This window comes from Pleurodeles waltl, chromosome 3_1 (genome assembly GCF_031143425.1).
Source record: "Pleurodeles waltl isolate 20211129_DDA chromosome 3_1, aPleWal1.hap1.20221129, whole genome shotgun sequence".
Lineage (NCBI taxonomy): Eukaryota > Metazoa > Chordata > Amphibia > Caudata > Salamandridae > Pleurodeles > Pleurodeles waltl.
The window spans coordinates 1,923,381,824-1,923,398,851 of record NC_090440.1 but is presented as its reverse complement, the minus strand read 5'-3'; the positions used below and the strand labels follow the sequence as shown (position 1 = coordinate 1,923,398,851).

At 41.1% G+C, this 17,028-nt stretch overlaps 1 protein-coding gene across 1 annotated transcript in view; it reads right to left on the bottom strand.

Moving 5' to 3' along the window:
- The window catches only part of LOC138283644 (kinesin-like protein KIF12), a 369,377-nt gene that overhangs the window by 253,900 nt on the left and 98,449 nt on the right, over positions 1-17,028 (bottom strand). Inside the window, exon 3 of the mRNA XM_069221580.1 lies at positions 5,678-5,756. Within this exon, the coding sequence (XP_069077681.1) occupies positions 5,678-5,756 (79 nt within the window). The remainder of the gene's footprint in view (positions 1-5,677; positions 5,757-17,028) is intronic.

The window sequence follows — 17,028 nt, the reverse complement described above, 5'->3', positions numbered from 1 at the left end:
GACTGTGGTTTTGCACTCCCCAGGACCAGGCAGTGGGCATGAAGCCCCCTCGAGGAGCAGTGGCATCGTACCATCATCCGGCTGAGGTGCCCCCCCCCCCCTTCCCCCTGAGGTTTTTTTTTTCTACCTGATGCCTCCGCAGTGTTCTCTGCGTTTTGAGGCAGGTGTCATGTGTGGGCTTCGCCCATGCTTTTTGGGACCACCGGTCCACAGACATTTAATGGGGCAGTGTACGGACTTGTGTACTTGCTGTAAATATTTGTGTATACTGATTATTTACTGTTCTCTAGGGCTATCTGATTGTTCGAATATTACACTAGTTAAACTCATTTTGTTTGGTCCTTGCGTTCTTCCAGGGGGTGACGGGGTGTATCTGTAATGTTATTGGATATGTGTGTGTGTTGTTGTGGGTAGGGGTGGGGGTGTTGTGTTTTGCGTGTGTGTGTCACACTCTTTTCCCTCCTCCCCTCCCCTGTGTGCTAGGTGCAGTACTCACCGTGGTCGTCGGCGCCGCCGTTCGTACTCCTGGTAGATGAGAAGATACAGCAACATTGGTAACACCTGTAGTTCGGGCTCCATGGCATCCTGGTTCCTCGTTGAGTGTCGAGCGGTGAGTGGTTTCCCTTCCAAAGACTGTTTCCACCGTGCTTTTGATGGCGTTGGTACCGCCCCGGAAAAGCTGGCGTATTGGTGCCTTGTAATACTGTGGGCGGTACATTGTCTTCCGCCTGTCTGTCGGCGGTTACCGCTGTGGTGTTTGTTGCTACCGCCGTGGTCAGGATGCGGACAAGCCCAGACAGGCTTGCTTTTGGTGTGCTTTTGGTGCGCCCTTTTGGTGTGCTTTTGGCACTCCTTCTGTGAGAGTATGCACTGTGGCTATCTTTTTATGGGAAGCGCTCATAAAGCTCCTTGTACAACTACAGCACAGCCGCACCCAATATGATGCCTCTAGACAGCCCAAAGAAGGACAAATGGCTGTCCTAATTGAGTGCTCTCACTGTAAACTGCAGAAGCAGACCAGAGAGCTGCTGCAAACTGAAAAACAACCCTTAGCTGAATCACCGCAAACCCGCTTCGTACAAATGCAAAGACGAATAAGTAACAATGTTATCAGGAATTTTCCTAAAATTTGCTAAAAATTAATTTTCATGTGCCAGTAAGTAAAAAATCACAATGAGCAGATATGAAAACATTAAAACACACATTAACAACGGTAAAAACCAAAATAAGAGGTCGGGAAATACCATAATCCTAGGCATGTTCACGCCGCAGCCCTCTTTTTAAGGAGAGTGTTCATAAAACTCTTTGGATGACTACAGCACAGCACAGACAGACCCAAAACGGTGCCTCTAGTCGGCCTAAAGGAGAAAACATGGCAACCTAATTCAGTCTTCTCTCTGCAAACCGCAGAAGCGACCGAAGAGCTGCTGAAACTGAAAACAATCCCCCGAAGCAGAGTCACCACAACCCACTTCTCACAGGTGCAAAGATGCATCAGTAACAATTAAAATGTTTAGGAATTTTTCAAAAATTGCTAAAAATTAAGATGCATGTGCCAGTAGGTAAAAAAAAATCACAATGACCAGAAGTCAAAACATTCAAACACAGATTAATTGTAAAAATAGTAAAATCGTTTTGGTGTGTTTCTTTTTCCAACCTCGGGACTGTTTTGCTCATATACATTTCACCAGGTATTACCGGTTGAAATGTGTCTGTAGAAAGCCAACCCTGAGGGTGTGGTATTGCTACACAGATGGGAATCCCAATTCGGCCAGTAAATCTAATGACTGCCCAAACTGTGATTTCCAGGATTCTCGGAATAAAGGCCTTAGTGTTCATTAACTTATATTGTTGCTTATTTTGTCTATTGACCAATGCGAAATGCAAGATTTTTTGTAATGCTAAAAATGGTTCCATTATTTTATTGAATATTCTATGAGTGCCTTATCTCAAGTAAAAAGCTGATAAAAAACAGTGAGGTTGTGGTACAACTGTTTCTGCCCACGTTTTAACTAGTGTAATCCTTGTTAACTTTATTGCAAATACTGACAAACGGAGCAGAAGTGGGTTTTATATCATGAAGACTACCCCCAAATACATTAGTGAAGGAAAATCAGATTTCAGTATTCTACTCCCACTCCCACTCACCACTCCAGTGCTGCACAATGCTATGAGCACAATATGCATGGGAAAAGTACTAGATTAGAAATGCGCTTCCTACATTTCCAGTGCATAGACCTTTGGAGCTCAGTGCAATGAGGCCACTAAGGAAGCTTCAGTTCTATATTAAGGCCCTCTGGTTAATGGCAAGCTTACTGTCCACTACACTTTGCCTGCGCTGAAAATGAAGAGCTGATACACATTACAAAGAAATGAGGGGCATGTTTATGGCCCCAGTTGCTCATGCTTGCACCACGCAACGTGGTGCATCCGCGAAGCAAAACTTAAGGCAAATTCATGAAGGTATGCGAAGCCACCGTGGAGTGGCCCTGAGAAGCTTTATAAATCTAGAGTAAAGCACGCAGCACAAATCACTGCATTACATTACTCTGCCCGGTGAAAGTGTTCCATTAGAGTTGCGTGGATGTCCCCTTGCAACTCCCATGGATTTTGATGCACTTCCAGATTTACTAGAACTGGTAAACCTAGGAATTGTACAAAATGATACGCCTTCGAAGAGAAGCCATAACAAGGAGAAATATTTTTATTTCTCCTTGTTATTTCCTCTTTCTATGTGTGCTGCATTCTTCAGCACACCATGATAGAGGAATATGCCTCAGGGGATAGTTTTTGTGCAGGAAAGCAATCCTGCATGCAATGGAGGCATCCTTGCGCCATGGTGCAAGGGTGCCTGTGTTGGCGCTAGGCAGCCAAAAAGGTGCCAGTGCAGGGGTAAAGGTAGCAATGTGCCGTATTGCCTTAGATATGGAGCATTCCTGTCCTTTCCCTGTCACGCAGCACAGCAAGGTGACTTGCTGCACAGAATGACCTGGCCATATATATGGCCCCAAATTTATATAGCAACATGGTTCATCTTACAACTTCAGAAATCTTTCCAAAATATTTTGTAAAAATTACCAGATTTATTATTTTCAGCAGGATTATCTGGAATGACCTAGTGAACGTATCAAACTGCATCGAAGAGATAAGCAGTAGGCTTCAAGCAATCATGAGTAATGAAGAAACAAAGAAAGAACGGAAACATTAAGGGCCTGATTAAGAGTTTGCTGAATGGTTTACTCCATTACAAATGTGATGGATATCCTGTCTGTCGTATTACGATCTCCATAGGCTATAAAGGGATCTTAATACAGCAGACAAGATATCCGTCACGTTTGTGGCAGAGTAACCCTGACCGCCAAATTCTAAATCAAGCCCTAAGTCAAATAAAATGTAAATCTGACATTATCTAGGAGACCAGGGGCTTATAAAATAGAATATTAGTGCACTAGATGACAACTAGCCTTATGGAATGAACTTCAACTGGAAACACATTTTCAAAAGCCCAAAGGTTACTGCACATCCATAACTACACTATGATATTTCTGGTTGCTGTTACACAAGAGGTTGCTATGCATTCAAGGATAAGGAACATGCTTTCTTGTGTTAGAAGTATGTCAAAGATTATTCCACCGCTTTTAGCACTCTGTATTTCTTTTTACCCTGATTTACAACAAGAGCTTGTTTTACAGACTCATAGCACAGCTCCTGGAGCCGCGCTTAAGACACTACACACGTTATGTAGTATTTGAGAACAGACGCAGGAAAGAGAAACCTGCTTTAGTTCAGATTCTTGAAGATTTGAAAACTGAACTTGCAACTAATATTCTCATGTTGACTACTATGTTTGGCCTTCAATGATCTAGTTACTGTCGATTCAGGGAAAATGATGCAGGCAGTGTTAGTGGCGTAACGAAATCTTAGCCCCCCCTACAAAGTGCAACCAACTAATCTCGACTCCTGTAGACCACCTTTGCAAAGCTTCACAGAGACTGGTTTAAGGAGGGAAAAGAGACAGAGATAAAGCAACTTTGGTCTATATTTATTCCCCATCACTGGGGAAAAATCTGAATAGGTACTATTGCACTTGGTAAATTCCAATCCCAGGTGTGTTGGACTTAATCGGGTGCCATAAATACCGAATATGTGTCTGGGGCACTTGTGAGTCTTAAACCGGGCCTAAGTGCTGTGTTTCCCCTTCACATTCTCCTCTATCACTTCCTCTCTCTGCTCTTTTTCTCACCTGTCTCTTTATAACCTCGCTATCCCTCATTTTTTTCTGTCTGTCTCACTGTTAGGTGTCAGTTCTTTAGATGTGTTTTATAGCCTGCACGGGTGTCTATCTGGCTCTCTCTTTTCTCTCTGGTGTCTCTCGAGTTTTACTCGTGTCTCTCTCCTCTGCTCACATTCGGCTCTTTTGCTCACTTGTCTCCTTATAACCTTGCTTTCACTCTCACTCAGCCATCTCATACTAACATCACTCTTTATAGTCTGTATCTCCCTCAGTCTCTCTGGACTCCTCATAGGGCCTGAATCTAAATCGGTCGATGTATTGGACCCGTGCATAAACCCTTGTTTACCCACAGGTCGGAATTACGAGTTTGGTTTTATTTAACGCATCCTGTAAACAATGGATATGTTGAATAACTTAAACTTTGCAACATTTCGGCAGGTCAAACCTGACAAAAGTTAACAGGGGAAAGAATATGGTATTTACAGTATCACGCAGATTTTGGTGCGTTAAACACCAACATTCGCATGTTATTCCCCACAAACTCATAACAGGTGCTATTCATCGCACCTAATAAACATTCCCCATATTTTTCCGATGGACTAAATAACACCTATGCTTGTAATCAGGGCCAAAGAGTCCTCACTCCTTGTCGTGTCTCTTTACCTGGTGGTTCGTTCCCTCTGTTTTGCTCAGTTCTTATTCTCCCTCATATGTGAAGCCACTCAGTCACATGGGCTCATTTCCCTGGGATTTTCTACATTGGAACAATAAATCAATAAGCGTTGAAACCGTGTTTCTTTCAGCAAACTATCAAGCACATCTCACGGGGCAGGCTGTCAACAGGCAGCATCGGTTGCTGTACTTTATTTTACGGATGGTACTGCAGGGAGGGGTGATTGAGGGATTTAGGGCCCCGCTCCAGTTACCCTCGCACCGCAGGGGAGGAGTGCTCCTGCATTACACCCTATGCAGAGTCTAAAATCCATCAGACTCAGATTCACAAAAATAAACTCTGGATCATTAAAAGGCGCGGTGACCGCAGCAAACAGCCTTTCCTAGGAGTACTTCGCTGGCACGGCAGAATGCCGAGGGTGCAAAGTACTAAGGCCGGAAAACGTTTTGCCCACCTCGTTCCTCTTTTATCTTTTGCCTTCACCTTTCTCTTGCAGGTCCTTTTTAATCCTGCTTTCTCCCCGTGTCACACTGTTGCCTGTAAATCAAAGCCTGATAATGAAAAACAAGTCCTGCTTCCCAAGAATGATGCAGGTGCGCACCGTCTGCACGGGTCGACACAAATTAAGCACCGTAACTAAGCTTTTCATCTTTCTGAGGTTGATAAAAAGAGAAACATCGGGTGGGGTAATAGTAACTTGTGGTGAATTCTTGCTAAATACAAGGGCAGTTATTAATGTTGTCGTACAGGAGCTCCGGGTTGGTACTCACATACAAGGTACTCTCTCCAGGACAGTACACCACTGTCTTCTCCCCTCGCTGGACCTCAGTGTTGGTTAATGGCCGAACTCTGCCCAAAAAATAAAACAGATAGCGTGGCATTCATTGGAGAGTAACAACACGAGCGTCAGTTTTCCTAGATGGACAGTGAAGGAGAGGACTAATTGTATTAAGCGACCAGAAGCAAGTATGAGGTTCACTTACCTTGCATTATAAGTAAACAGTAGCAGATTCTAAAGAAATTTCTCTTCTACAAAATACACCCCAGAAACCCTGGCCAATCAGTATGAATCTGTTAGTACTAAGTATCCAGATAGCAGCATTTCCTCATTTCTGGAATTTGAGAGGATCTATTTACAGAATTTACATTGCAGGAATTACAACAACGGGATAAGGCTTCCAATTGATTATGCTCGGTTCAGCATTTCCAGAGCTTCATGACTAATGTTTGGGAAGGCTGGATGTGAAACAGGGACTTAAACAAGGTGCATACAAACGAGGAAGGGAACTGGAAGCTGAAAGGAGAACAGAATCATAATACGTATTTCTGTGCTTTTAAAACAATCATTACTTTTCTTTGGGAACTAGGACAATCTGCATTTTTGATAAGACCAAAAGCACCGTGTATGCATTTCATAAGGCATTATTGCAGCAGAAACATGAACCACCAATTTGCAATAAGAAGTTTGAGATAAATTTACACCTCTAAGAATGTCCTCCAGTTCTCCACCCACCTAGATGCCATCACAACCTAAATGCGCAGCAGCAACATAAGAAAAAGGTTTCTTGACAACATGTTGTTCACAAATTGATTTGCCATCAAACCGAACATGTTTTTTTGAAATGACAAGTTGATGACAGTTCACTGTATGATTTGGTATTCCCTGAATAACAAGAGAACCTAAAAATGAAGGGCCTCTGTGATAACCCCTGTTACCAAATCGGTTTTCTTTCTCAAACAGAAGGAGCCCAGATTGGCTATACTGAGCTTGGTGGTACCTGCAATCCAGGTGTCCTTGATAAAGATAGCAGTTCTACTATAAACTATAACTAAAAAGGCCAATCCAACATTACCCATTAGCTGAGGCATGCTTTGAAGTACTAGGCATTTACTCTGAGCCTGAATTTTCAGTGACACTGTGGGGCAAGAAAGAAGGACTGGGAACTCTATTGACATTGTACAATGAATGGCAAGCAAAGTTGTGATCACCTGGAGACGGAGTCACCAGATCTACTCATACTCTCTTTTTGGTAGTTTATGCTATAAGCCTGTAAAAGACCTTGGAATGAAGGAAGGCATTAATGGGCCCAGTCTTGGAGGGAAATGTCCTAGGCCAGAACCTATAGGTCAGACCTCCAACTATCAACAGAGGATGTGAAGAGTTTAGGAGAGACAGGTCTGTTGTCTACCCTGAAAACAGATCAGTCAGTTGAGAAAAGGATGCTCTCTGAAAGGTGGGGGATAGTTCCTCTGTCTGTGGCAGATGAGAGCAAATTGTGCTATCTGCACGGAGTACGCCTGATTAACGGATAGATCTGCTGTCAGCTGCAAGAGAACATTGGGCCAGTTGCTCTTATTTCTGGACTGGTGACGGTTTGTTACCAGTCCTGCCACCGGTGTGTTTTCTGTACTCAGTTATGGAGAACTGGCTGGAACATGCAGGATTCTTCTGCAAATAACCAATACATTTACCTTCAGGCATAGGAATTCCAAGCTTCACCGTTATGCATGGCCTCTCAATCAAAGTTCCTGTACAATACACACAAGTGGCCACTGGACGTTTTCTTGCACCCCAGGAGCACAGCACGACTCCCAGCTCCAGACTGCCTGTTGTCTTCAGTGGGGTTAAAGGCACTGTATGAAAGCTAGGCCCCTAGTGCAGGCAGACACAGCTCAGCGCTTCCACACTTATTAGTGCTTGATCCAGAATACCAGCTCACAGTGAGTGGAAGTTAGCTTTGTCATTCAGTTGCAAGTTCTAACAACAAATCTTCACTCAGACCAGGGTGTAACTTGCCTACTTAACAAGAGATTACCTCTTTGGTGCCTGCTGCATCCCAAGGGGCCACCAAGAAACAGCTCATCTGATCCTCCTTTAGGAAAAGGCAGTTTTTGGTGTGGACGGTCACACCTCTTCCCTAATGTTCTAACTTTCTCTCCTCTGAAAGTTCTGCACTATGAGCGTTGGTAGTGTGGCTGTCCTTACGTATTCAGGCTTCCAGTTCTGTTCTGTCCTGGGGGAGCACACACAAGGCTTGCTGGTGTACTTCTAAAGTCTCAAGCACAAAACAACTGTATATAGTAGAGACTAGTCGAAGTGCAGGATGAACATACTCTGATCCATCACTTCCTAGTTTAGTGTTGGTTTCTCACTTATGGAAAAAAATCTACAAAATGAGTCATCCGTTTGAACCTTTCAAAATAGCCAACTTGTAAAATGGGATGCTACTTGAAAGGCCGTTTTCATTCATTCCCTTTTATGGCAAACTAAGCATCAAGTTTGAAAGTAAGTTTAAATCGTGCGGCCTGTGGTGCAGAATGTGGGAGCTGCCTTAGTCTGCAAAGGCAATATCGGGGCATCAAGACAAATCTTGAAATACACACATTGAAAACAGAATTGGTGGGATATACTGCAATATGCATAAACTACAGGTAATAGAAAACCACTTCTTGAGGAAACTTGTTCATATTCATGTTACTTTAAAATCCTTAAAACTGAAATTAGGATTACACTCCGTAGCTGAGGTTACTCAACTGCGCCCAGGCTTGAGCGGGCTAAATTGTATACTAATCAGGACCTCATGTGTAAATAAAATCTTACCTTGACACACTGAAAATAGCTGGTTTGTGAATAACCCACGGTCCAAATGTGTGCAAACCATGAAAAAAATTGGCTGCGGTAACTACTAGGATAACCCCAATGAACTGAATACAACAAGATCATTATGATTAAGGGGCAGATTTACTAAGCTTTGATACAAAATAGCACTAAGTCAAAAGTTGCTGCACTGAGCTGTGTAAAATAGAGAGACGGAGTATATCTACAAAGATATGGTGCTGATTTTCTCTGCTTCTGCACTGATGCACTTTAGGCTGCCTTGCATGAATGCGCACACATTTGCACCATAAAGCACGGTTGTGATGGTGATGTCAAGCACTAGAACGGTACTTTTTCAGGGCAAACTACAGAGAAAACGTTTCTCAAACTTTATGCCTGTCTCGAGGAGTAATTAATTTATTGGTGGAAAATCCTGTCTACCTTGTTTTAATAGGGCTTTGCATTAAAATTCATGGGAATGCCCATGTAACACACACAGAACACCCCCACGGCACCAAGTAGCACAAAGTTGTACTTTACATTACTTTAGATCTATTTTCCAACGCAAATTACTTTAGATCTATTTTCCAACGCACATCAGGATTTGTGCTGTAAAATAAAAGCCCAAAGCTACACTTTGTGATGGTTGACGCAAACCATTACAAAGTGTTAGTAAATCTGTCTCTCAGTCCTGGGAAACAAAAAGCATTGAGGCAATGGTCCTGTACAACTCCAGGGACATTCAGCTGTAAACAGATATAAGGACTCCTGTATCTGCTTTATATGGTATTTTGTATTGCATTTTAAGTATTTATGTCCTTATTTAGCATCTTAAACTTTTAATCTTTAGAATGGGTTAACTGAGTTAATAAATAAATATTCATGAATCATTGATGCAGATTAAAGGGGTAGCTGACTGCTCGTGAGACACAGAGGCAATTAAAGGAGGGTGCATGAAGAAGGTGTACATAGGACAGGGTCATAGAGGGACTGGGAATTTGGGGTACTGTTTTAGGTGAATAAGGGATAAACGAAGATGTTTATCATGTGGAATATGTCTAGTAGCTAGTACAGGGTGCTGTTGATGCAGAGGTACGAATATTATGTAATTGGGACACACATTTGTCTTCTCTAAATTCCCAGGTTGGTCTCTTCCTCTCTGTCCTCACTTAAGATCGCCTGTGTAATTGCCACAAGGTACCCTTTTCGTTGCATCAGATGTCCACCACCCTGATTGCCCTCTTTAAGTGATCCAAAATGTGCCCTCTCTCCGAACCCCTAAGGCCCCTGTTGCATGTCCCCTTACCAATTGCCCTCCTGAGTTCTGTCAAGATGTAATGCCACCCAACATCATTTGCCTCTGAGTGCTTCCAGATTCTGATTCCCTCTGCCCCAGATGTAACCTTTCAATATCCCTACTCGCAATAGCCCCCTCCAGCCACAAGATGAAGCCTTACAGCCAGACTTGTAGGACCTAGAGAAGACATTTGCAGATGTGACCTCATGCTCTCCATCTTTGCCAGAGATGCCCCTTTATGTGCTCTGAAAGAGTGTGGCTTCTCTTTGTATGCCCCCAACTTCACTCACCTTTCTGAGCCCAAACCACTATTTACCCTTGGGCTCTCCTATTCATGTCCCCACCACCAACTGTTTTTTTTAAGAGCTCCAAAAACAACTTAGAAATAAAAAGTGACCACTGCATGCAACATGCTCTGTGCATTACATGCCCTTCTATTTGGACCACTTATAGATGTATGCAAAATGTAGACTATAATTAAATTGATATAAAATATGATTAATTCTGTGCACCACCTTTGATAACTATTAATGCATAATAGAAGTGGTAATTTTTTTCTTCAATTGAAACTTCAGAAATATATATTTTTTATTTCATTTAATATATTTAAATCCATTAAAGATGTAATTCAAAATTAAATTATTAGTGATGTATCATTTAGTTTTATTTTATTCGACAATTAAAATATATATATATATATACATACAGGTAGTTTACATTAATATGTAACATAAAATGTTTTAATAATTTATTATACATTGTAATAAACTTTTTAAAAGTTACCTATACTATAACATAGGGAAATCTCCTCCCTTGAGTCTTCCTGAGGTAAAGTATAGAGAAAAGTAAAGCCTTTATTTAACTTAAACAAAGTGTAAACATATTTTATGTAAAATTGTAATGCAAAATAATTTTACAAATGTATTTTCAAATATAGATCACAATAATTAAAATGGCATACAACGCTATTGACTTCATTTTGAATTGAATCTTGTATTAATTTAAATATATTACATTACATGAAAAATGTTATTATGAAGTTTAAATTAAAAATACATTTCCACCTCAAGTAAATAAAATACTATGCATTAATAATTATTAAATGTGAGGTATGGAATTATTTAAAGTAGCTTAGCTATAATTCAATAGAAATGAATGTAACACCAATTTTTTAATTCAGAAAAGGTTGTTAAATTATGTTATAAAAATAGTTTAAAAAAATTATTTTTAGATTTTTTAACATTGAATTATATTTATTGATATTATTATATTTATAAATGTGTACCTTTTTTAAATAAGTTAATTTTATGTAACAATGTTATAAGTCCCTACCTCCAGAGACCAATAGTTGGGCATGTGTGATGCTGGGCTTACTACTGTTTCTTTTTTGGCAGCAGTAACTTACATTTGTAAATTTGGCTCCACCCCCATGTTTCTGGGTATGGACACATGCAAATGTCCATTTTTGAGTAACTTTATACTTGGATTTTGTGAATACCCAAAAGTAGTACATTTACTCAAAAGTGTACGAAGAATTAAACATTTAAATTACTCATAAGTGTAAATTACCTTTATGAATAGCCCCTAGTGCCTCGGGATATCATGCCTGAAATGCAAAGGTGCAAGGAGAAGAAGGGTGTCTGCAGCTTGAGGCTTTAGACACCCACTCTGACAGCCTGAGAAGCTGAAAGACAGCATCTTAGCCTGTAGATTAGGTGATCCATTTCCACCTATGCTTGGGTGGTTTGTTTTACAAAAGGGTCAGTATTGGTTGAGCCCCAGTTGATCCTGGCCATCTAAAAGCACTATTTATGTGAAGCTGCAAGTTGACCAGATGTAACTGGTCTGCTCCTGAACTTGGTGAAGATTCAATTTGGTAAGTGGAAAGTAACTGACAAAGCTAACACGGTGTAAACCAATACCTGGAAAGAGGACTCTCCAGAGGAAGGTGAAGACTACTGAGTCAATACCAATGCCTGGACTGTTCACAGAAGAGGAGAGAAGGGGTGCCATCTACTGGCCTAGGAAGGCTTGGAAAAGCTAGACAGTATATGGGTAACCTACCTTGGAGATGTATTAGACACCCCCACATGATGGCTGTGAAGTTTGGAAGCTGTGAATTTTGACTGCATCCATCAGCCCCTGACTCTCATCTAACCCCTCCAGCTGACTGAAGGCTAGAGGCAGTCTGGAGCTGTGAACTGTTCTGGATGACTAGAGGGAGAAGAAGTCTCCAATGGCCACCTGTGAGCACTTTGCAGGAACTTTCTTTAACTGTCCACACTTATGACACTTAAAGATGTAAATGGGAAAACTAGTCCTTAGAAGACATCTGGTGCAGTGAAAGGGTACCTGATAGTAGCTAGGGAGGGTGGTCTCAGGTGTGGACAAAGACATGGGGCATCTGAGACACGGAGAGAGAGGTAACCCAGGGAACTCTGACAATGCATCTGACAACGTTAAGCACTCTAAGTGCACACTCTTCAAGCCTCTCTGTGTGCCACTATCCACAGTGCATTAAATACCTGCCTCCATTCCCCAAAACTAATTCCATATTAGCTCTCCAAATTCCGTGTCGTGGTGCCCTAGATACTTCCTATGAATATCAACCTTCAATTACACCTGCTCCTTAGCTGCACCCAGAGGCTAATTCGATCTGTGTCCAATAAGGTGGCACGCTGTGCCTGCTATCACTACACGCTTTCATAGGGCACCATCTCTGCACCCTCATCTGTTACCATGACCTGATGTCATGCTAACTCATCCCATTTGCACTATTCCTCTGGATCACAGATGCCTCTTCTCCTTACCCACTCCACAATGACCATCTCTACGTGCCTTCAGATGTCCAAACATATCACTAGTGGCCACACCTCAATGTTTTGCTCTCAATTTACTTCTCTGAGTGCCCAGGGCTGCCTCATTCTGCTGTGCCCCACGTACTCCCTCTTTGTGCCAGGACACCATCTGCTGTATCTAATTTTTCTTAGGGGTCCTCTCTCTTTATGCTCCAGACACCATCTCTCTTGAAACACACATTGGGCTCAAGAGGCATGCCCAACTACCACCAGAACGTTTACCCCAGATACATCTTTTGCTTGCATTAACTCACCCTCTCTAAGATAGGGACATAAAAAGGTATCCCCTGATGGTATTTCAGTAAGGTGAATAGGGGCATAGAGAGCTTGCATCTAGGAAACAAGGAAAATGGTCACCTTCGTGAACTGTGGGGGGAAACAGGTGCACGTATGCAGAAAGTGGAATCACTTTTGCACATAAACACCTGTGGGCCTACTTTCCCACCTTCCTCCATCACCTTCTACTAACTTTCCTTGCCACTTAGATGCCTCTGATTATGCATTTCATCTCAGGTCTTACCCTCTACTAACACTGCTTTTACTTCTGCTGTCTCTATCTTCTGAAACCTCTGCCTCATCCACTCCTATCCCTTGCCCTCTCTCTTCTATCTCTTCCTTTGCAGATGATTTATCAAGCTGTTCTCTATATTACACAAAGTGTTACCTCCTGTCATAACTGGTATCCTCTATTTTCCCTTCACACATCTCTCACTACCCTGATCCCTTTCTCTTTCTTTTCTACTCTTCCCTTTTCTCCCTCTCTACACTTCTCCGATCACTTTGAAACATATCCCACTACCTTACTCCACTCTTACACTGTCTTTATTTCTCTTCTTTCCCTCATACATATAGTCCACAATTCACCCCCAAGAACAGTGTGTAGTGTCGTACTGAATAGAATCTGCTACCAGGAGAGAGGCGGGGAGACTTCTAGTTCTACTGCTCCCTTTCCATCTTGCCGGCCAAGAAATATGTTCCCTTCAATGGAACACTGGAAAAGGCTTGCATGTCCAACTGTTGCACTCTCTGTACAGGAGGATGTGCCACTTCGGGTATCAGGAGTGGCTTAATTGCTAAGAACTTGAAGAGGACAGCCATGTGCAAGATCACACCTTGCCAGAGCTGGTAAAGTTAAGTTGGTACTGGGGCATAAGGTGTGTAACAATCTCTGTGTTATTCTTGGGGTGAAGTGGTGCTAACTTTCCCAAGTGTGCCTAAATACATGGCAAGGTAACTCAGTTTCTAATTCATATTCCATAATGTGTCACCTCCCCTAGAACAAATCTGGATGCGCTCACAAGCGTGTTAACCTGCTCAGCTGTTAATCCCGTGTATCAGTATTTCAGTTTTCAATTACTTAAAATGTGAGTAAGTAATTTCTGTTTTGACAAATTTACTACCCAGTGAAAATTTAGCTTTGCTAATCTGCCACTATTACGATCTCACTTACTGAAGAGGAAGATACTTGGACACTCTGCCCCTGGAAATGAAGTACACACTGAATATTAGAAAAGTGCAACATTTGTTGTGAAATCTCAGCACATAGTGGAAGAATTGTACTGAAATTGCAGAGTTAATTTGGCTTCTCACCAACCTACAACTCCAAATGTCAAAGCTGCAACCGAAAGGTAGTGAATAATAGTATACAATGTTCTGAAAGATAAGCATGTCTTGAAATGATGTATGCAATATATAAATGTTCTATGTTTTAAGAAACGAGCAACAAGAAGACCTAAAAGGAACGACATTTATTTTTACAAACTGATGATATATTATTGCTACATTTGAAAGTGGCTTAAAAAATAAATGCATGAGATCTTACTTCCATTATCCATAAAAATACATATAGGTTTACACGCAGCCTTCATCAACGTTTATGCTATTACACGAGTGTGGTATATACCCTTTGTCTTAACTCCATGATCTCCTTAGCAGCCTTGGAGTTTCGGAGGAAGGGGAAACAGAATTGCGCCAAAGCGAGTTTAACCCTCTAGAATGCAGGGTCATTCTCTCGTAGAGGGTGATCAATTGTGTCACTGGTGTTGGTAGGTCTTTAAAATTTACATCAGGATTAGTTGCTAAAACTTCATTGTCAAGCTTAATCACGGATATTGAACCAAGTAATTTGATACCATAAGTATCACTGGTCTGTGACTGTAAACCCAGTTGCAAACCATTGACAAGTTACCAACTGCCAAGTTGGGGTGGTAACTGATTCACAAGCGTGAATGTATCAATTATTGTAATGCTGAGTAGTTGGACGTACCCCATTATACATTACAAAAACTCCAATTGGTTCAGAATCCTGCAGTCAGACTTCAAAGGGGAATCGGGGTGACAACGTCAGGAGGAGCAGACAGTGTTTTTTTTAAAGCAGCACAGTTTCGGTCAAAGAAATTGGGCTACTCAAAAAAACATGTTTTCGGTTTTGAAATGCAGTCACAGTGAAGGGGGTCTGATGACCCTTTCAGGCCATCATCCCTGTGATTGTAGCCAATCATAGTGAGTCACAATTTGCAACCTGTCTAATTAATATTGATTAGGTGGGTAATTCTGCAACCCACTCTGATTATGTGTTTCGCCATCCAACCTATTAATAAGTAGGTCAGTCTGCAAAATAAGATACTGGTTGCAAAAAGCAGAATCCAAATTTGTAACCACTTTTTGAGACCACATCTTCATACATTTGGTCCTTAGTCTTGATGCCAACATTTAGGAGTGGTAGGACTTTTTATTGATCTATTGTATTTTTTGTTTTATAAAGTGCAAAGTTTGCCCTACTAGTAACTTGAAGCTTGTACGACTATTCTACAACAAAATCTAAACAAATATGTTACCACGAGTTTATCTTAATACAAAATGCCAAGTTTTCAGAAACTTTCTAAATTTCAGCAAATGTGATTCTGAACAGAGAAAGATAGTAAAAGAAAGTTAAAGAATTCCATTTGGTGGCAGTGGCTTCAATGGAAGCACAACATCCTTTCTTGGCCTGTTTCACCCATGGAATTTGTAGGAGAACCTTCCCTTCTACCCCATCTGCCTCCAGCCCAACCTGAGACCAGATTTCTGCCATTTTAAAGTGATGATTCAGGGGGAAGTCCTTAATTTGTGAAAGGCTTTATGCTTTATGAGCCAGGTACATAGATTTAAACAAGATTTACTCCCAGCCAGTACAGGGTGGACAGTGACAGAGAAATCTAATCACTTCTTTTCAGATCCATCAAGAGTCTGACTGCAGAATTCTGACCCAAATAAAGTTTTTGTAATGCATATTGGGGTAAGGGAAATACAACACATTACAATAATTGATACTTTCAGATATGAACGTGTTCAATACTTTAACTTTATGAACGAAAGAGAAAATAGATAACATAGGTTTTGGAGTGTGAATTTGATAAAAAAAAACAAGACGAGATTACTGAGTTAACCTGGTTGCACAGATTGATTCTTATATTTGAAATGTTATATTGCTGTTTACTTTATTTTTATTTATTTTCCACATGATGGCTTTGAGGGATCACTAATAACTATGCTTGATTGCCGTATTATGTCTTACAGCACTGTTATGCCTGATGTGGCCGGTTATTGTATGTGGTATTTACTTTATGTCTGTGATCCATAATTATAGACAATTCTTTTGCGGGTGGATGTTCAGCAATAAAATGTAATTTGGGTTATGGATTTTCAATAGCATATGTTTAATTTGGATAGGTACAGGTTTGTGCTAATGAGATTATGAACACCACACAAGCATGGAAATATGCATTTACGTTTGAACTGTTCATGTCAAATCAAATATTGTTAAGAAGATTAATTTCAACAATTATCATGATTAGTATACCCCCACTAGTCAGGAATTTGAGGTGACGTTGGCTTGAATGAATTAAGTGAATTAAGTATATTTTCTATTTCCATTAACTGCAGTTTATATTTCAATGGCTAATCAAGCATTGTACCCGAACTTGACAAAGGCTAGTAAGTCGAAACTTGTTGTTTCTTGCACAAATAAAGGGGTGTGCGATAAGTTGGTGTGCTGCTGTCCTCTTGTCCTAGGCGGATTGAAGCACTGCTACTAATTTTTGCTGGGTTGCTCACAGCGCTGGCACCAGCACTGCAAGGCAGCGCACACAGTGTTTGATATTATATATATATATATATATATATATTTATTTATTTTTATATATAAGATTTTTTTTACCTGAGCATATTAAACAGCTAAAGTTGCTTCTAGGCCGACCTACAAACAGCGAGCATCCCGTTCAGAACCAGATAATAATGCAGTTATTGCTGTGTTCTCTGAGAGGATAAAACGAGGAATACCTGTTCAGCAATGAGCATAAAGTAGGGACCATCTTCATCAACACCGAG